This window comes from Mustela nigripes, chromosome 2, assembly GCF_022355385.1.
Source record: "Mustela nigripes isolate SB6536 chromosome 2, MUSNIG.SB6536, whole genome shotgun sequence".
NCBI classification, from domain to species: domain Eukaryota; kingdom Metazoa; phylum Chordata; class Mammalia; order Carnivora; family Mustelidae; genus Mustela; species Mustela nigripes.
The window spans coordinates 5,889,247-5,910,384 of NC_081558.1; the positions used below are offsets into that span (position 1 = coordinate 5,889,247).

Here is a 21,138-nt window from a genome sequence, read left to right on the forward strand (position 1 = left end):
GTTCCCCTTCGTTACTTACAGATCGGAGAAAGCCTGCAGAGCTAAGGATGGGGAGCGGATGCCCTGCACTGCCTGGACCTGTCCCATGAATCACCCGCTCCCCTTTGCTCAAGTTCACATGACTTCTGGTGTCAGGAAGGAAGTACCTTTAGCATCAGCCATCGGCAGTTCCAACCCTGAAAAACCTATGCCATGTGAATATTCCCTACGCCATGCCTTGTGGCCGGGGTACAAGGCCAGATGCCGATCTGTAGGGGTCCCATCAAGACAATGCCAGCCACTCCCCTGGGCCTCGCCAGGAAGGGCCGCCCTGCTTTCCTCCTTGGTGTTTTAAAACACTTATGTCAGGGCGCCCGGGTGGCTCAGTGGGTTAAGCCGCTGCCTTCGGCTCAGGTCGTGATCCCAGGATCCTGGGATCCAGTCCCGCATCGGGCTCTCTGTTTCGGCAGGGAGCCTGCTTCCCCGCTCCCCCACCCCGCCTGCCTCTCTGCCTACTTATGCTATCTGTCAAATAAATAAATAAAATCTTAAAAAACAACAACAAAAAACACTTATGTTAATTCAAGGGACCGTACCGAAATCAAAATGATGCAGCTGAAAAACGTTTTAATGAAAACAAGTGATTTTGAAAAGATTAATTCAGGTGTCACTACTGCACATCTGAAATCTTCCAGAAAACCCCAACTGGCCTTATTATTGCTATTATGTATTTTTAAGCCTTAGTTATTTATTCCAGAGGAAGATACAGAGAGAGCATGTGAGCTGGTGGGGAGGGCTCAGCCATGGGGATGGGGGTGGTGATGTGTGGCGCAAGGCTCGATCCCAGGACCTGGAGATCATGACCCGAGGCAAAGGCAAACATCCAACCATCTGAGCCACCCAGGCACCCCTACATAAACCTTTTATTTGGAAAATAAAGAGCAAATGTTAGCAGAGGTGGCTATGAGGAGGGCAGAGGAAATCAAACACTTAGCAGCGTCCAGTGGGTTTCCCCTTCACCAAATAAAAAGCATTCTGTTAAACGTAGAAGGCAAGGAAGAAAAACATGCACACGTGATGCCAGAAAAAAACCTGTCTGCTCTCAGTGACCTGCGCAATTATTCAAGGACACTGCATTTCTGTAAAAAAGACAACTGAAAAGGTGGCGGGGTGTCGAGGCTCAGAAGGACCCTCCGTAAGGGGTTCCCAGTGCTGATGCACATCTTAGAGGATGCCCTGTCCCCTTCACCCGCGTCCCTCACCAAATTTACAACATCGGAGTCACAGCCCTAGACACAGAATGCTAAAAACCACGAGTCTTCTGCAGCCGTGGGCAAGCTCCAGCCTGCGGGCCAGCCACCTATTTTTGTCAATAAAGTTTTATTGGAACACAGCCACGCCCACTTGCTTCCCTGTTGTCTGGCACTGCTTTGGGGAGTAGCCACGGCAGAGGCTGTGAGGTCTGCAAAGTCTCAAATATTTACTGTGGGGCTCTTCACAGGAGAAGTCTGCTGATTCCTGGTCTACCTTCTCTGCTTGGTTCATTCTGGAAGGGAGGGCCTGTTCCAACAACCAGAATGCACCCAGCGGGGCTCATGTGGCGCGAGAAGCTCCCATTTTTAATCCCCGACACATGGAAGGCAATGGAATAAAGGAAGCAGTGGAGTGGATTAACTGTGCGAAGTCATTACTGAATTCCAGAGCCCTGAGACAATCTATGCTGGTAGAAACAGGTACCCAGTTGCTTTCTGAGCATCTCAAGATCCCGTCACTACTAAGGACACCAGCTACAACAGTTAACGCAAGTCGGCAACCAGCTCCTATATTAGGAAAATTCCAAAACCTTGCAAAGACCTTCATTAGTATTCCTTCTAGTCCTGCAAAGGTGTGAGTGTGAATATATTTTAATCTATTTCACGTCTCAAGGTCAGGAAGAAAGCAGTTTCGTGTACTTATGTAAGCTAGGTGCCAGGCCAAGCAGATGGAACTATTTTTGCTTCTCTAAATTGATAAAACTTTTGTATTTGATGAAGGTGGTCTTTGAACGCATGAGGGAAAGGAACAGATTATATAAAGACAAGCAAACAAGCAAACATTCAGTGTATGGTAGCACCAGGCACCTCTTTATACCATATGGCAAATGGTATTCTCAGAGGAACCAGATTTAGAAGCTTTTCAGGCAAGAAACTAGTTCTTAAGTTCTCCTCTGCTTTCCTCTCCTCACTTGCTGGGTTCCCAAGCATGAGCTGAAGTCCAATGCTTCATTTCACTTTAAATAATGTGAAAATTACTATGTCTGTAAGGAATCTAAGAAATGAAGACTATCAGCTTGTCCACTTGTTCTCCCTTACGAGTCACTAGAAATAGGAGGCTTCTGCGGTTGGGTGAATACGGTGCCCTCAGAATTCACGGAATTCTACAAAATTCTACGGAATGTGGCCTCATTCAGAAAAAGGGTCTTTGCAGATACCATTAACTCAGGGATCTCAAGATGACATCGTCCTGGATTAAGGGTGATCCAGTGACTGGCATCTTTACAAGGCCAAGAGGGAGCTCTGGATGCAGAGAGACACAGACACAGAGACAAACAGAGAGAGAAAAGTCAAGTGAATACAGAGGCAGAGACCTGCGTAATGCAGCCACAAGCCAAGGACCCAACGCCTCGGGCAGCCTTCCAGGATCCTTCCCTAGAGCCTTTGGAGGGAGTGCAGTGTTACGGATACCTCGATTTCGGACTTTTAGCCTCCAGAATGGTGAGAGAATGAATTTGTTATTTTAAGTTACTTGGGATGGTAGCAATTTGTTACAGCAGTCCTAAGAAACTAGTACGCTTCTCAGAAGTCCAAGCTATTAATTGTACTGCCAAATGCTCCCTCTTTTGCTAAACGTTCTTCCTAAGGCATGGTGCACTGGGATCCCAAGGCACTGTTCTGACACTGAGGACGGTGACCCCTTCGCGAGTTGGGGAAAACAGTTTCCCGCAAAATAAAATAGGACAGAAAATGCCAGAGACGATCTTGAGTGAGGAAGATGAGTATTCTTATTCTTTGCTGAAACTCTGGATCCGATTGTATGTGTATGTATGTGCTTACAAGATCACAATGTCATAAAATGTTGGTTTTCCTCATGGTCATGGTCAAAACCAAACACACTGTAGAGTCGCAGAAGCCCCTATCTTTTGGCCCATCAACAAGGGGAACCTTCTTGACCAATGGAAAGCTACCCCAGTTTGGAACATCTTCAGGGGGAAAGCACAATCATGGCTGCCGGAGGCTTGGGAACAGGATATGGGGAGTGACTGCTCATGGCTACTTGGTTTCCTTTTGGGGTGAAGAGAATGGGGTGAGGAGTACATATAAATATATTAAAAGCCACTGAATCATACACATTCAAGTGGTGAATGTTATGGTATGTGAATTGTAATAGCCCCATTTTTAAAAAAAAGCAGCAGCAGAATGCCAAGTTGTGGACAGCAGGGAAACTGGAAGGCCTTCCCCTCTGATCAGGGCTTTTGGGACATTCTAGAAGAGGGAGAAACACCAAAAGGAAGGTTTTAGCTTCCTGCCTGTAAGCCGGGTGGAGCTAATGACAAACTTAAAAGCACTAATTTACAAGATGTGACTTATAATTAATCTTCAGATTTTGGGAGCAACCCACAGTGGTGGGGCTTCATTTTTTAACAATTTCTTTTTATCGACTTGTACATATACTCCGCATCTTGTTAACAAAGTTATATTTTTCAGATTAAAAAAGAAAAAAAAAAGAGCTAAGTTGTATTCATTGTGGCAACTCGGGTCCCTGGTCCCCGGTGCTGAAGGAAAGGATGGACACACCCAGACACTGCGGAGCCCTTCACAAGTAACCACAACCCTATGAAACAAGGAATGCTATTAGACTGGTAATTTTAGAGCCAGGAAACTGAGGATCCAAGGGCCTAAGTAGCTTTTGTGGTACCACAGAAGCAGGCCTGAGCTCCCTGCTACCATCTTTCTGCTCACGGTGCTCCCCTGTGCGCATGTGTCTAGAGAAGGGGCAATGGGAGTGGCCCGGCTGGAGGCACACAGAACCCTGAGTGAGGCCAGCGTGGAGTTCTAGAAACTTCCACAGGAGAAGGAAATGCTGGAGAGGGTAGGGGGCAGGGCAGGTCCTGAGTCAAATGAGAATTTGAGCCTTGGAGCACTGGAGCTGGAAAGTGGGTGTGGGCATTCCCAACTGGCTGCTGTCACAGATTTCCACAAACAGTGGCTGAAAACAACACTGAGGCTATTCTCCGGTGGGGCTGGAGGGCATGAGCGGGGTCGGGAGGGCTGCCATCTCCTGGAGGCTCTAGGGGAGAACACGTTTCCCCTCTGTTTCCAGCTGCTAGTGGCACCCGCCCTCCTGGGCTTCCCGCCCCTCCCTCCATCTCCTACGCTGACCTCTGACCTCTGACCTCGGCTTCCGCCATCACACCTCCTTCCTGGACCCGGACCCTCCCACCTCCCTCTCACAAGGACCCTCTGGATGACACTGGGTTCACCCGGATAATCCAGGCTCACCTGCCATCTCCCGAAACCTCAATCACATCTGCAAAGTCCCCTTTGCCATAGAAAGTCACATGTTTGCGAGTCTTGGGGGTTAGGATGCGAGCATCTCTGCAGGCCACTGTCCTGCCCACCACACCAGTTATGATGTTTTCGTCACGTCTGTGTGGTGGGAGAGGCGGTGGGCCAGAAGTCATGGCACAGAGGAGAGACACAGATGGCGCTCCCTCCAGGCTCCCAGTCCCGGGATGGGGGACGGGGAGGGGGGTGGCTGATGGCCGCTGCGAGCGGACAGGAGAGCCCTGCAACTGCAAGGGCTTACGGGAGTCTGACTCCCAAGGCGCCGCCTCTCGTTACATAAGCACATTAACCAGATCATGGCTCTACCATCAGAGTCACTCTGTTTTCTCTTCCGATGGGCTTCGCATCACTTCGCGGCCAGGTCCTCTGCCTCTCTCCCTCGTACCTCCACCCCCCGCGGGCGACTGCTAGCCTGCCCAGCCTCCACTCCATCCCTGAGCACTCCAACCTCAGGGCCCCCGAGGGTCTATGAAGGGCTACTTTTACTGCTTAGACCCTGGAAGCCTTGGGATGGGGTGGATGTGGCTGGGGGTGGGATGGTGGCTCAGGGTTAGAGACCCTGATTGCAGGGCAGGGAACACAGCTTCCCCCTCTCCAGGGCAAGATAAACTCAAGGGAGGTCCAAACTGGTCACACTGCAGCACCTACATGCCTCAGGCCAGCCTTGCTGCGTAAGAAGAGTCCTGCTAGCCCATGACCTCGGGGCCCATCACCTACCTGGTCGCCTACACCTCACTTTCTCCCACAATGCCATCGAAGCCCTGACACACCCCCCTTTGCACAGATGAAAGTCTGGCCTCTTCCCACACGGTCCCTGTTTAGGCCCAGGTCATTTCTCAAAGAACTTCCCTGTCTCCAGCCTCTGCCTTTTCCAAGCTGACCTCCACCCACTGATGGCTAGGGCCATAAAGTCCTCCGCGGTGCACGTCAGCCTGTAAGATACCCAACTCAGTGCTCCCTGGCTCCCACTCGTGCTGGAGAGGTGCTCCCTGTTTCTTCCGGATTTTCTTATCATTTCCCCTTGAATTTCTAGCTTCCTAGTTTCAAACCACTTCTTGCGATTCTGTCCCATGCCCATAACCATTTCCATTGTGCTTCTAGTTCTCAGCCTGTGTTCTGTCTGCCTCTCTCTGTCTCTTTTAAAAAAGATTTTATTTATTTATTTGACAGAGATCACAAGTAGGCAGAGAGGCAGGCAGAGAGAGAGAGAGGGATGTAGGCTCCCCACTGAGCAGAGAGCCTGATGCGGGGCTCGATCCGAGGACCCTGAGATCATGACCCGAGCCAAAGGCAGAGGCTTTAATCCACTGAGCCACCCAGGCGCTCCTGTCTGCCTCTCTTACGCAACAGCTTTACGGACCTGGAATTCACATACATACTACTCACCCTTTTACAGAGTTATGAGTCGATGGCTTTTAGTGTGTCCAGGGTTGTGCATCGACCACCACAATTTTAGAACATTTTCATCACCCCTGAAAGCAACCTTGCATCCCTTGGCTGTTACTCCCTGGTCCCCTCTTTCCAGACCAAACAACTGCTAATCTATTTTTTTTTGGTCTCCACAGATCGGCCTGTTCTGGATACTTCACATAAATGGAATCAGAAGATCCACAGCCTTTTGGGACTGGCTTCTTGCACATAGCGCGACGTTTTCAAGGCTCACCCGTGTTGTAACAGGTATCAGAATGTCACGCCTTGTCACTGCTGAATGCTACTGTACGGCTGCGGCACGTTTCACTTTTCCCGTTCATCTGATGGGACACTTGGGTTGTTTTCACTTCATGGCTACTACGAATAACATTCCTGGGAACACCTGTGTGCCAGTTTCTGTACGGATCTATATTCATCCCTCTTGGGCATCTACCTAGAAATGGGATTTCTAGATCATACGGTAACTCTGTGTTTAACTTCTCCAGGAACTGCCAGACTGCTGCCCCCTCATACAGCCCCTCCGGCGGTATATGGGGGGGGGGGTCCTCAGTCCTACAGTGGCTGCCCCCTCATACAGCCCCTCCGGCGGTATATGGGGGGGGGTCCTCAGTTTTTCCATCTTCCCATCTCTCTTTAAATTCTTTGATTAGGAGCCTCCAAGTGGACACTGCAGATCACAGGGGCCACCAATCACCATATCCTGGTGTTATCCTGCTTCCTATGCCCACAGATGCTGGTTTTTGACTCTACATTATGTCTGGTCAGTCACCATCCATTTCAGTATTGTGTGGGGCTGGGGAGCTACTGTGGATGGCTTCACCGCATACTATTCTTCCTCAAGTCAATTTCGCTCTGCCAAAGTAATCTCGGCAAATCCGAGGGGCCCATAAACAGTACATAAATGTCCTTGTGCACAGGAACATGCTGGATTCCAGCCAAGTACTTTGATGTGGTCCTTCCCTCCTTCTGTCGAATGCTGCAATGGAGCCACGGGGCACCTGCCTAGACCACCTCTTTCTTTGGCCTTTCTCACCTCCTGAAACTCACCCACGAGAACCACCAGATGATAAAATGTCCTGAATTAGATAGTGTGACAGTTGCATAACTCTGTGAAAAATCCACTGAATGGCACGCTTTAAAACGGTGAATTTTATGGTACGTGAATTACAGCTCAATAAAGTTGCTATATTAAGGGCAAAAGAGGAGTGGCATGAGTTTAAAATGTAACCACCCACGATGTATTCAATGTATATTCTTAGTTAAATCTTGGCAACATTTTTTTTTCAAAATATGATGTAAATTATCTTGTGTATTTGCTACTTTGAACACAACCAAGAAAACTAACTCAGAACAAGAGGGGAGAAGGAAGCAAGCTGAATTTTACACTTCAAGGGCAGGTTTTTTTTTTTTTTTTTTGAAAGATTCTATTTATTTACTTGATAGACAGAGAGAGATCACAAGTAGGCAGAGAGAGAGGGGGGAAGCAGGCTCCCTGCTGAGCAGAGAGCCTGATGTGGGGCTCCATCCCAGGACCCTGAGACCATGACCTGAGCTGAAGGCAGATGCTTAGCCCTCTGAGCCACCCAGGTGGCAATTCCCTTCAAGGGCAATTTTAAAAACAAAAATTAAGCACTGCAGCAGGAGCCCTTTCACTGAGGACATTATTTTCATCAGTTCGCCCCCTCCCCCCATCTGTCACATTCCTCCTCCAGAAAATTCCTACAGGCAGCTCAGGAGCTGTGAGAGGAATTAGTTTGCACCTGGAGAAAGGGTTTTCAAAACACAGCAGCTCTCCACCACTTTTGGCACAGGGGGTGGGGTGGGGTGCAGTAGAACTCAACTAATAAATAACAAAGAAACAAATCCTTTGGCCTAGGTGTAAAGTTTTAAATTACTTAAGAGAGCCAAGATGAAAAGGTTCTGGAAGTCTTAGAAGGAATTTGAAGAAATGGAAACAGGACCTAGGGTGAATGAGTAAGAACGAAGAAGGAGACCTTGACACAAGGATCAGAAATATGCTGAACATGTGGTAGGTAAACACCCAGGGAGGCACAGCTGGTGACCACAGCCCTAGTTCCAGGGGCTGGTGACAAGGGTAATGGCCCTGCAGCCAGTGGTAATTGCTACTGTGTGACAAGAATGAAAATTATAACACAGCTGATGCCAGAAACAATGTACGTGCCACTTGAGCTTTCAAAGTGGAGGCATTTTCAAGTCAACTGAGAAAAAAAAAAGAGAGAGAGAGAGAGGCAGAGAGAGAAGGATCGCTTTTATCGCTTTTTCCGTTTCTCTATGCATGCCATTTAAAATAAAATAAGCTGCATAAACCCAAAACATATTGTGTTTACAAGGACTGAATTTATTACGCCTTCTGGCGTTATGCTCTTACTAGCTTTAGAACAACCTTTTTCTCCAAAGGGCTTGACCCATAAGACAGCAAACGACTGATAAGGCGTACACTCTGACCCCGTCCAAACAACCACCAAGATGTTTAAGTTTTCCAGACTCTTTATTATTTGCAATGTCAGCCTAAAAATACAGGTCTGGGGGCATGCACATAGACACAGGATATACAACATTTACTGATCCTTCACTATATGCCACTCTCTCTGCTATGCACTCATGGACTCTCTACCCAATCCTTATTCCCATTTTAAAGATGGGGCGACTGAGGCTTAGCAAGGTTATATGGCTAAGATGTGGAACAGGGACCAGAACCCAGAGCTTATCTGACACTCAAGCCTGAGCTCTTGAGACTACTCCACGCAGCTTCAGGATTAATCATTCACCCAGATACCTACAAAATCAATCCCAAATTGCCCTTGGCCATGGGGCTGTTCATGGTGTCCTGAACTCCCTCTACCCAACAAGAAGAAAAAAGGGGCTTTAAGGCTTCTGGCTGGAGTGCCACTCTCCCCGAATGAGGCGAACGGAGGGGAGAATTGTGTCCTTCGCTTCCAGGGTACAACTTATAGAAAACTTTTTTTTTTTTTCCCTCCCAACAAAACTTTTTGCACTCTGCACCAGCCATCTCTCCTAGGGCTTCCATCTCAACAGAGCAACAGGTAAAAAAGACGGGGAAGTCAACGACCACAAACCAAGCAAGGATCAAGGGCCTCTGGCTTCTCCCTGCAGCGAAAGCTGCCCCGCACCAGCAACGGAAGATCCAAAGCACGCGCGCTCCGTATAGCTGTTATAGCTGTTACCCCAAAGCTCCCCAGCAACGAGGGGGTCCACTCCAGGGAGTGAGTTCTCCGCAGAGGCCCAAGCACCACGGCGCTGGTTACTGCTCACGGTTATCACGACATCCCCGGTCCTGCCCCGGGCGCTCCTGAACCTCGAGCCCGGTGACCTCCCTCTCCCGCGCCGGGGCAGGCTGCACCGCCCAAGGGCTGGAATTCGGATGGCGCCGGCGGGAGTCGTCTGCACCCCTGCATTCGCCAGTCAGAGCCCAGACGCACTGAAGGGACAGCCGGAGCTGCAGGACCCGCCCGCCGGCTCGGAGGGTCCACGGGGGCTCGGCCGGAGGCTGAGGCAGCCCCGGGGGTCCCGCACCAGAGGCCGCCCCCGGGGCCCGCCGGCGCCTTCCCGGGGCCCGAGGCCTCCCTCCCGAGCTCCGTTCACCTCGGGCCCGCCCCTCTGCCCTCACCTCGGCCGGGTCCCCTGCAGGCCGCTCGCCGCCGCCACCGCTGCCGCCCGGCCTCCCCGGATCCACAGCAACCCGCAGCCCGGGGCCGGAAGCGGGAAGCCGCGCGCGCGAGCTGCGCGTGCGTGTCCCCGCCCCGAGGGCGGGCCAGAGGGCGTGGCACGGAAGGGGGCGTGGCCCGCGGGTCTGCGGGTCCCGGGAACTGCGGGCTGTTTCTGGCTGACCCTGAGGGAGGGGTCAGGAGAGATCCTCCCGGCCTTGTGGGGGACCCGTGGACTTAGCCGGGAGGGTCTCTGCGGAGGGGGTGAGGGCGATCCTCGGGGGCGAGTCCGCGGGGATGGGGGGCGTCTTGAGGGAATCAGGGGTGCCTGGAGCGGGGGATCTGCGGGCGCCTGGGCATGGCTAAGGGGATTGAGCCCGGGGCGAGAAGTCTGAGGGCAGCGTGCAAGCGATGGCGAAAACAGGCCCGTCGCCTTAGAAGAAGGGGCCGTGCAGGTTACAGGAAGCTAGACAAATCTGGGGGACATGAGCCGTAAGCCTCTCAGATGGCCCCAGACAGCCCAACGTGGGTACCAGATACCCCTGACACATGCTAGCACCCAGGCGGGTGCCATCGGATACTCAAAACATGCTTTCCGGTACCCTTGAATAGGTCAGATTAGGACATTCGTCTGGATCTGTCAGTTACCCTGAAGTGTTCAGAATCTGAAAAACATGACAAAATACCCCAAAGTACCAGACGCCTTCACCCAGGAGCCATCAGATACCCCCAAATAGAAACAAATCAGAGACCCTACTCGGAAACCTTTAGATAATCCCCCAAAACACATACTAGATACCCCTAATACAGATACTGTCAGATACCCCGGCACAGGTATTCAGAGTCTAAAATACATGCCAGACCATCCCCCAACACAGGTGTTTTCCCACATGCCAGATGCCTCCCCCCATTGCTGCCACCCCCTCAGGGGCCATCAGATTTGCCAGCTCTGAGGCTGCTTGTTCCAATCCGGGTTGGCCACTGGTGAGACAGTTGGTCTGTGCCCAGTTGAGGAGCCAAACACCTCTTTCACCAGATTCAAGTCGACCAGGCCGAGATCTGTCCAAGCCAGACTCACTTCAAAATACCCACAATCTGTGGCCGAGAGCCCTCACTTCAGAAACTGGATGGCGGAGTCCCCAGGAACCTGCCTCCAGTTTAAGTCCATTTTGTCAGGGTCGAGAGAGGGAGCACGCCCAGGAAATTGGAGTTTCCAGAAGTGTAAGGACGTGCTTCATCAGAGGTCAGAAACCTCACACAGAGACTTTTGAGGTCTTGATGGATGTGTAAATGTTCACTCTCGGAGTGCCTATGACTTTGGGACTTTATTCCAAAGGCAGTGGGGAGCCATCCAAGATTTTAAGCAGGAAAAGCGGCATGATGCTTACTGCTATAGCTACCTTGGTCACGGAAACCTTCAGGTTGACATAGTTCTCCCCTAAATGTAGAAACCAGTTTTCTGAAGGAGCCTGGCAACAAGGAGAGGTGTCTCTTGCCTTTCTTTGTTCTTTCCATTGTGCATTTAGTATGCCCTTCTCATGGGCCCGGGACTCTGCTAAGAGCTAAGAAGACACAGAATGTAACTCTGTGGCAGCGTTTCTTAGTCTTGGCACCACTGACAACGGGGGGGCTGGATAGTCACTTGTTGATGGGTGCTGTTCTGTGTATTGGAGGATGATGAACAGCACCCCTGGCCTCTATCCACTTAGAGGCAAGCAGTACCCCTGTCCTGACAACAACAACAACAAAAAATGCCTCCAGATAATTGCCAATGTCCTCTTGGCTGAGAGCACCTGGCCCAAGAGACATTCAGACACTGATATAGTCACCCCATCCACAGTCCAGGCTTCCTGGGGGAGGTGGCCCTGGCTTTGTTCTAAAGGGTGAGTAAGAGTTAGGTGGCCAAAGGAGTTCCAGGACCAGCACTGAGTGAGCAAGGTGCAGGTGCGTGTGGGCAGCCACGAGACTTCATGGTGGCTGAGTAGTGGAAGGGAAAAGTGGACAGGTAGGCGGAGGTCAGATCATGAAGAACCTCAGAGGTCAAGGCCAGTAATAAGACTGTCTGGAGGGGTGCGTGGGTGTCTAAGTCAGTTAAATGTCTGTCTTTGGCTCAGGTCATGATGCCATTGTCCTGGCTCACCTGGGAGTCTGCTGCTCTGCTTCTCCCTCTCCCTCTGCCACGCTACCTGCTTGAGTGCGTGCTCTCTCTCTCAAATAAATAAATCAAATCTTAAAAGAAGAAGAAGAAGAACACTGGAACGGTGTTCTGTCAGTGGGGCTGGTCTCTGGGGAAAGCATCTCAGCTCTGCCCTGGTGACCCACCTGCCATAATTTCCTAGAGTGTGACTCATTGCCTGTTCTGTTTGATTTACTGTGGGGCTATTTCCTCTAAGGGACAGACACTAACATCTGGCCTTGAATACCTCCAGTAGTGACAGGCGTGTAGCCGGCAATACCTGGGAGGTGCCAGCTCTCAGCCTGTCGGGAGTGAGCCACAGCTGATCTGGCCCCACGGGCCTCCTACACAAGTCTGGGAGCTGCGGTCAAAGCCCAGGGTTGTGGATCTGTGATTTAGCTGCTTGCTTTAACTCAGCAGCCCAGGGGAATGATGATGACAATGACAAGGGATGCTACCCTTGCCCATTTGTACCAGGCACCACGCTAAGGGCAACCCACGTTATTTTTCCTTTCCACCCACTCCGGTCTTCTGTGATCTCAAATGGCTGTCCTGAAGGTCAAATATTGTCTCTAGGAGGTGGGGGCTTGATCTCCACCCCCCTGCGAGAAGGCTGGATTGAGTCACTCGCTTCCAAATAGAGTAGGGAGAGAGAAAGAACAGTAACCTGACAGATGTTGTCTTAACCAGGGAATGAGGGTTCATTTCCTCAGGGATGTGAGATCCGTAGCACTTACCTCCTGACCTGATGAGGCAAGAAGTTTCCCAAACCCATAACCCTAATTAGGAGAAAACACCAGATGAACCCAGATTGGGCGCGCGGGAGGGCATTGTCCTAGACATCCGGCTAATACCTCTCAAGACTGTCAAGGTCACGAACAATAAGGAAAGACCGAGAAACCTCACCGACCAGGGGGACGAGGGAGACAGGATGATGAGAGAGAACATAGTATTCTGAGTTGCGTCTGGAAACACAGAGAACCCAAATGGAGGAGGAAACCTTGGGGACACATGAGGCAATAATACGGTATAATGTTGATTCCTGAGTTGTGACAGAGGTAATGTGGTCACGGAAAATGCCACCACGACAGGAATCTGGGTGAAAGTTAGAAGGGGACCGTCTCTGCTCTCTCCACTTTTCTGTAATTCTTAAATTAAAAGTCAAGGGGAATAAGGGGCTACCCACCCCCTCTGGGGGGGTGGGAGGAGTTAGTCTGTTGTGTCAAGATAGTTAAGTGTTGTATGTGGTTGTTGACTGTGTTTGTATGGAGGGCAGAGCGTCAGCGTCTCTAACCCCTGCACTGTTCAAGGGTGAAAGGGACAGCTCTGCTGTTGGAACCACCCAGATTGTGGTATTTTGCAAGGCAGCCCTCACTGACTGATGCACCGCCTCGGGTTTTTGCAGTGACAAAAACTGAGATTTAGAGGTGTTTTTGTGGGCCCTGAGGTAATCACATGGTCCTTGCCCTTAAGGGACCTGGTGCTCTCCAGGGAGCTGAGGTCAGCCTCCAGCAAGGGTGAGAAACGGGATGAGGACGCCGCAGGCAAAGGAGGCCACGTGAGAGAATGAGAAAGTGGCTGCCACCCGGAGGGCCGGGGCTGAGCCGCGGGACTTACCAGAGCTCAGAAAGGGTTTGCCACAAAGAGGGCAGCTGGAGTGGCCAAGGAAGGTCCCTTGCGCCAGCTGATGCCCGTTGACACATTCCTTCTTCTCTCTAGCATCCTGACCCTTGTCCTTTAGAACCACTGGGCTCTTCCCCTGTGGGGGACAGAAGTGAACCTTAGAACGCCTCGTGCGTTCAGACCTACCTGGAATCATGGGGCTCCAGGGCCAGGGGCGTACTGAAAAACTGGAGAAAGTAGAGGCTGTCCCTGGCCCAGCCCCCTGACCTTCTCCTTCTGCCTGGTGACCCGACAGCGTAGGGAGCTCAGTCTGCGCTTTACCCTGGTGCTTCTGTTACTCCGCTCAATCTTGTTGGCGCCGTCCTCGCTCCTAAGGGAAGGAAAGATGGACGAGGGGGGACAGCAGGGCCAGAGGGCCATTTTCAGCCTGTCCTGCCAATTGCTCCTGGACCCCACCTGGAATCTGTCTCCTCCCCGCACCCCCTAGTCCTGTTTCTCTTCTGTGGTCTCTCAACCCTCTTCTTCTGCCTCTCACTTATTCACTCAACAAACATTTATGAATATTTGCAAAGTTCCAGGAACTGTGGGGCTTGGTTTACAGAGGGTACTGCAATGTGGTCTCAAGCTTGGGGGTCCCTCTGTGCGCAAGACTGGATATCCTGGCTCTGTCCATGTCTGCCTCCTCCCTCTGATTCACCCCAACCCCTATATCTAATCAGCTTACAAATCCTACTCATTCTTCCTTTGGGATCTCTCTCAAATCCTGCTCCCCTCTTTCCCCTAACACTCTGGCCCCAGATCGCTGTCACGCCCCTACTGGATTAGCGGTACCCCCTCATTTAATAAATACAGTTGATCCTTAAACAACATAGAGGCTAGGGTCCCCAACCCCCTGCACAGTCACAAATCCATGTATAAATTCTGACTCCCCACAGTGTAACTACTCATCGCCTACTGTTGATCAGAAGCCTTACTGATACCATCTACAGTCAATGAACACGTATCCTATGTGTTAGAGCTATTAGGTACTGGGTTCTAACAATAAAGTAAAGGAGAGAAAATATATTTACAGCCCTACATTCTATTTATTGAAAAAAAGATTCATATATCAGTGGACCCGTGTATTTCAAGCCCGCATTGTTCAAGGATCAGCTGTATTCATTATAATATCAGCCGCCAACAAACCCAGCGCCTGTAGAACCTGTTTACTAGCAGGAGATCCCACACCTCCAGGCTGCAGCCCCTGCCTGTGCTCCCCATCATCAGTCACCGAAGACTGGTGCTCCCTAAGGTCACCGAGGTGACCTGGCCTCTGCTGACTTCCCTCCCCTTCCCTCTTCTCCTAGCCCCACCTGACACCATTCCTCAGGCCTTGCCCTTTCTCCAGGAAGGCTTCTCTTTATTTCCCCCATACTCCTCTCCATGGGTTGGCAAACTCCTACTCGTCCATTGAAGACCAGCTCAAGCCGTCACCTCCTCCAGGAAGTCTTCCTCTGCCCTCCCAGCGTGCAAGAGGAGCCTTCCCAGGCCCCACCACCACCGTTGCCCTGGCAGTTCCAGGGAGGGGACTGGGCTCCACCTCCCACCCCCAGTTTAGGACTGCGGGAAAGCGAGCGCAGATCAGTGCAAGCCCCAGCCCAAAGCGCCCCCCTGTGGTAGCTCCGCACACTTACTCAGACAGGAACTCGAACCAGGTGAGGTTGGAGCCGGCTCCTCCGGGGTTGCCTGGCAAGCGAGCCCTCTGCCGGGCCCTGCGGGGTCAGAGCGGACAGACCCCTGGGTCAGCGGCCTCTCCTTCCCCAGCTGCCCCATCTCCTGCCTTCTTTCAACCCCCCGTGCCCCCTGGAGACCTCACCATCCCTCCCACTGTGTGCTCCCTCCATGGTCACTGTGACTGGGTTTCCAGCAGAAGGGGGCAACCCATCTTGGTCAGACAAAATCGGCACGTCAGGAAGATTTTCTAGCCAATGGCCGCGTCTTGGGAAAGAGGCACTGTTTCTCATTTGTACGAAGGTACGTCATGGCCTCACTCGCCCTTGGCTCATGTCCCTTCTCCTTGCCCACATGAGTCCCTCCCCCCACCTCTCCGGTCCTTGTTTCTCTCCCCTGTCTCCCTGTCTTCTTCACGCCTGTGCCCCGCCTGTCCACTCCTGCACTGTCCCCCTCCGCTTCTCCCCCATACTTGTCCTCCGCGTCTGTCTTCCCGCCCCTGCTCCCCCACACTTACCCATGGTACTGCCGAAGTTCTTGAAGCACCTGCTGGACAATCAGCCTGGGCAGGGGGCAGGGGGGGAGTGTGGGTAAAACAGCTCACAGGTGCCCCAAGTCATAGACGTGGTCCCCCAGACGAGCTATGATTCCCAAACAGGGCCCCCTGGTCCTGATGCAGACCCTGACTGGGAGACCCAACCCGTTTCCCCTGATGCTTTATTGAGAACCCTTCTGAGAGGCCTGGTTGTCTCCTCTGGGATAAGGATGGTGTGGGAGAGAAGCCCCAGGTTATGGGGGATTGGGGTGGGACCCCAGCCATGACCCCGCGGCTTGTCCCCTGGGGTCCCCGCCCCACTTTCAGGGAGACACTCACACGTGCTCGGGCTCCACGTGGTCCTTTTCCATGCACTCCAGCACCGGGGGCTCCAAACCTGGAAGCAGCCCCCACCCCAGGAGAGACAGGAGTGAGAGGACTCTGGGGCAGACCAGCCCTGCCTGGGTCCCCAGTGACCCATCTGGCACAACTGGAGACCTTCCCGATAGGGCCTGCTGTTCGGTGGGGAGAGGCATCAAGAGGGCAGAGAGCCGTTTGATGTGGTGGGGGGTGGGGTGGGAGGTCGGGGTGCCAGGTGGTGGGTATTGTAGAGGGCACGGATTGCATGGAGCACTGGGTGTGGTGAAAAAATAATGATACTGTTATACTGAAAATAAATAAATGAAAAAAAAAAAAAAGAGGGCAGAGAGCCAGTGTCGGGGGTGCACCCCTGGGTCTTAAGATGGTAGACAATGTGCCAAGTGCTTTGCTTGTGGACCTGTGGACGCTCCAAGGAGCCCTAAGGAGATACGCTTGTTGTTCCATTCTTGTTTTTTCTTTTTAAGATTTACTTATTTATTTTATAGAGAGAGCGGGGCAGGGAGGGGCAAGAGAGAGAGAGAGAGAAAGGATCTCAAGCAGACTCCCAGCTGAGCGCAGGGCCAACCTGGGGCTCCATCTCCTGACCCTGAGATCACGACCTGAGCCAAAATCAAGAGTCAGAGACTCAACAGAGTCACTTGGGCACCCCTGATTCTTACAGAGAAAGCCGCAGGCTCAGAGACTTACTGGAAAGTGGTAGCTTTGGGTTTATAGACTTCAGGTCCCTCTGAAAGCAGAGAGACACAAGATGTTAGGACAGGGATCCAGAGATAAGGAGAGACATAAAGTAGGGGAGAGAGGTAGAGACAGTAGATGAGCCCTAGGGGAGCAAAGGGATTATAGTGGTGCAGTCCCGCGGGGCTGAAGACCCTGGGGGTGGGAAGGGGAGAGGCTGGTGCTGGATGCCTCTCCCCGTCCACACGCCCTCCACCCCCACCCCAGGAATTCTGCCCAGTTCCTGCCCATGGGACCCTAAGCCCCCGCGCCCCCCATCAGTAGGTCTTTCCTCCCTCAGGCCCATCTGGGGCCCCATCCAGGGACCCCTTCAGCAGAAACCCCCACCCTTTTGGTTTGAATGCGGGAACCCTCCCTGCCCCCCTGGCTGGGCTACCTTGAGCAGTTGGACTGGGCGCGTCCAAAGCCGGAGAGATTTCCAGGGAGCTGATCTCATCGAAGGACGCGGGAACGGACCGTGACCTCACTCTTTTCTCAGGGCTGTCACATTCCTGCAGGGAATAAGCATCTCGCTAAGCTAGGGAGGCAGTGAAGGGGTGCCGGCAAGCTCCCCAGTTGAAGGGTCCACAGCCACCACCTCCAGCCGCAGGCAGGGGCTCCGCTCAGCCCTGGGCATGGGGCTGGACCTCTGCAGCAGCGTCTGAAGCTTGGAGCCATACCTTCCCCAGCCGTGGGTTGCAGTCCTGGCCAAGGATGTCCCCAGCTGTGGGCTAGAGCCCCAAAACTCTGAGCTCCAGATTCCAGCCCATCAGGGATCGCTCCCCAGGTCATGGTCCCGGGCAAAGATGCCCCAGACACGGGCTACGGCCCTTGAGGCTGGGATCACAGACCTGAGACAAGATCTGGCAGGAGCGAGCGGGGCTTCCTTCTAGCTGCAAAGATGCGGAGACGATCTCCCCCACCCCCCGGATCATGGGTTGTACTTGTAACTGGGGATCCCCTCCCGTGGGCCCCCCACCCCGGCGAAGAACCCTCAGTCTGGGGCTGGACTCTTAGTACTCGGGGACTGCCTAATCTTGGGGTACCCCAAGGACAGCCCCGCTTGACAGGTAAGTCCCACCAGCTACCAGTGAGGAGCTCCTTCCCATCCGCCACGCTGGCCTCTGGGCCCAGAGTTGTGCTATTTATTGTCAAGGTGGCTGGCTGGAGGCTGTACCCACCTTGCCTGGGTGCTCTACTGGGGTCGCATCCCCAGACAGACACTCCTGGGTCCAGGCCTGCAGGTCCTCTCCCGGCAGGTTCAGAGCAAGGCTGGCCAGCGTCCGAGGGAGACAGGGCCCCTCCTTCACAGCTGACGCCTCAGGGCTGAGCCTGGTGGAAGAAATGAGGAAGGCAGGTCTTCAGGGTGTCTCTTCTATCAGCGGTTGCCCCGGCGCCAGCCTCCAGGGGTCTGGGGGGACCTGCAGGGTGATCCTTCTGAGGCAGGGAGGAGTGGTCAGAATCTGGAGGGGTGTTTGGTTCCCTCCATCACGGGGGTCATCCGGGGAGCCTTGCTGGGGCATTTGCAGGGCGATCCGTGTCTTTGAATGGTGGACACATTTTGAACATCTTTGAATGGCAGAAAAATCATATTGGATTTCTACTTGCAGTGAGTTGGGGAGGGTGTTAAGGGAGGCAGGTGGGGGTGGCCCGCCTCAGCCTCCTACTGAGTGTGGAATCAAGCACACGCCTGCTGGTCGCACACGGAGGCTTTTCTGTATGGGGTGGACGGGGTGCGTGTGCAAGCCTGCAGGGCATGTGTGCACGTTGGGGATTGTGCGTGCCCGCAGCGTGAGCCCGCGGTCTTCATTTTGGGGTGGAGTGTGTTTCACTCAGAGTGCGGGTGCTGGCCTGAGCACGAGGACTGTGTGCCCGCAGGGGTGCGGCCCTGCCCTGTCCTAGGCGTGTGTCACGGAAGGCTGTTGGCAGCACGCGCTGACCTCTGCCAGCTCTCGGAGCAGCTCCGCGACCTCTCCCAGCTGCGTCTCCGAGGCAGGCCCTGGGACTCCGCGGGGCTGGACACGGTCGATGTTCTTCCGGCCTCTTCGTTGGGGGGACCGCTGTCCCTGGCTTCCCCAGGCTGGCTGCGGGAAAAGGTCCCAAGGCCCAGATCCTGGAGATACTCGCTGCCCTGCAGGGCCCCCAAGTCCAGGCTGAGGTCCTCCATGCTGTCCCCGAGCTGCCCAGGCATACCGTCCTCCTGTTGGCCGGTGTTGGGGGAGGGGAGAGGAAGGCATTGACGGATGGCAGCAGACACCCAGGCACCGAGTCCCTGCCCAGCGCCCTCCCATCCAAGCGGGGCTCAGCGCCCTGCTCGTGGCAGGTGGGGTGGAATAGGGATAGGCCCCCCAGCACTCCGTCTAACCTGGGCCTTCAAGGCCTCATTTCTGAAAAGGGGCCAGAGGTCTGGGCTTCTACCTGAAATCACCTCACTGCTGGCATTCCCTCTAATGGGCTTGACCTCAGCCCTGCCCCCTGCCCGGGCTTGTTCAAGGTCTTCGAATGCAGCTGCGCAGGCCCAAGTTATTCTGGACACTAATGCAGAGTTTCAGGCCGTGTCGGGGCTCCCAGTCAATGTCCCTGGGCAGCGTGGGGCATCTCGGCAGGTCAGGACCCCACCTCGGGCACAAACTCAGAGGGTGTGCCCTCACACTCAGGTTAGTGTCAGTATGTTTTTAAAAGTCGGATAATAGGAGGAGATCCACGCCAGCCAACGAGTTACCAAAATGTTAAATAAGAACAGTATTGGACCCTGCGATCTACCGCTCACGTGGCTCCCATCACTGTTCCTGGCTCTGCTCCTTCCGACCCCAGAGCGCTTAAGCCAATCCCTTTCCCTCCAGGACAGGTAGGAGCTCAGGGGGCACATTACAAAAGGCTCCAGGGTCAGCCGCCTCCACTTCTGGCCCCTCTGGAGCCTCAGGCCGCCCGCAGTGTGCCAGGCCCCGTCAGACACTGAAGACCCACAGACGTGGTTGACCACGCGGCAGCCACCAACCGCGAACACACTGCCACCCTGCCACCCCAAACCAAACAGGCCTTATCCTTACTGCCGCAGTCACTCCACCACAAGGGGGCATTGTTAACCCACTTTCCGGATCAAAAGACTGAGGCTCAGGGAGGCAGGAAGACCCGCCCCGGAACACAGGGCCAACCAATGGCAGAGCCGGACTCAAACTCAGGTCTGTCCAGATGCAAGCCCTATGCTCTTTCTCTCCTGTCTCTCTCTTCCTATCCCTTTTCTCTTCTCTCGTGCCCTCCAAATCATTCTATTTGCCTTTCCCCCCCCTAGTCAGGGAACTTGCCTTTTCCTCTCCTTGGAAAACCTCTTCTCCCAGCCCCCGTACAGCTCAGCCTGGAGAACTCCTATTCATCCTTCAAAAGCCAGCTTGGGCATACCCTCCAGGCTGTCTTCCTGACTCCTCGAGACTAGGGTTCTTCCTCTGGGTTGTCGTGATCCGTTCCCTGGGGACTTTCCTTGTTCAGACCTTTGTTGGGACAGACCTCAGAGAGGATTTGGTGGGTAGGAGAGTGGGTGGGCTTCTCGCATTGCTTCCTACAAAGCCAATACTGAGACGTGGCCCCAGCATCTCTGTGGTCTCAGGCAGCCCTCAATGGACAGTCCCAATTGGTGACCTGAAGGGGCTACTGAGGGGATATGCCCTCCACATGGACTCTACAAAAGACCCACAAGAGGGGTGCCTGACTGCCTCAGTGGGTAGAGCATGCGACTTTTTTTTTTTTTTAAGGTTTATTTATTTATTTTCAAAACACAGAGAGAGAGAAAACAAAGGTGAGTGCAGGCAGAGGAGCAGAGGGAGAGGGAAAGAGAGAATCTTAAGCAAACATCACACTGAGCACAGAGCCCAATGGAGGGCTCGATCCCAGCACCCTGAGATCATGAACTGAGCTGAAACCAAGAGTCGGATGCTTAACCAACTGAGCCACCCAGGAGCCCCGAGCATGTGACTCTTGACCTTGGGGTCATGAGTTCAAGGTCCATGTTGGGTGTAGAGTTACTTTAAAATAAATAAATAAATAACTAGCTAGCTAGCTAACTAGCTAGATAGGTGGTGATGTTAATAAATGTGATTTTATTTAATTTTTTAAAAGATTTTTTTAAAAAACTTATTTATTTGACCGACAGAGATCACAAGTAGGCAGAGAGGCAGGCAGATAGCTAACTAGCTAGATAGGTGGTGATGTTAATAAATGTGATTTTATTTAATTTTTTAAAAGATTTTTTTAAAAAACTTATTTATTTGACCGACAGAGATCACAAGTAGGCAGAGAGGCAGG

The 21,138-nt window shown here is 53.0% G+C and overlaps 1 protein-coding gene across 2 annotated transcripts in view; it reads right to left on the bottom strand.

Moving 5' to 3' along the window:
• ARHGEF18 (Rho/Rac guanine nucleotide exchange factor 18) overlaps window positions 1–21,138 on the bottom strand; it is an 80,909-nt gene that overhangs the window by 44,472 nt on the left and 15,299 nt on the right. For both annotated transcript variants that reach the window (XM_059388903.1, XM_059388902.1), the window contains 8 exons: window positions 18,780–19,039; window positions 18,021–18,171; window positions 17,237–17,351; window positions 16,084–16,141; window positions 15,727–15,771; window positions 15,173–15,250; window positions 13,767–13,869; window positions 13,494–13,635 (listed from right to left, as the gene is read on the bottom strand). In XM_059388903.1, coding sequence (XP_059244886.1) covers window positions 13,494–13,635; window positions 13,767–13,869; window positions 15,173–15,250; window positions 15,727–15,771; window positions 16,084–16,141; window positions 17,237–17,351; window positions 18,021–18,171; window positions 18,780–19,039 — 952 coding nt within the window. The remainder of the gene's footprint in view (window positions 1–13,493; window positions 13,636–13,766; window positions 13,870–15,172; window positions 15,251–15,726; window positions 15,772–16,083; window positions 16,142–17,236; window positions 17,352–18,020; window positions 18,172–18,779; window positions 19,040–21,138) is intronic.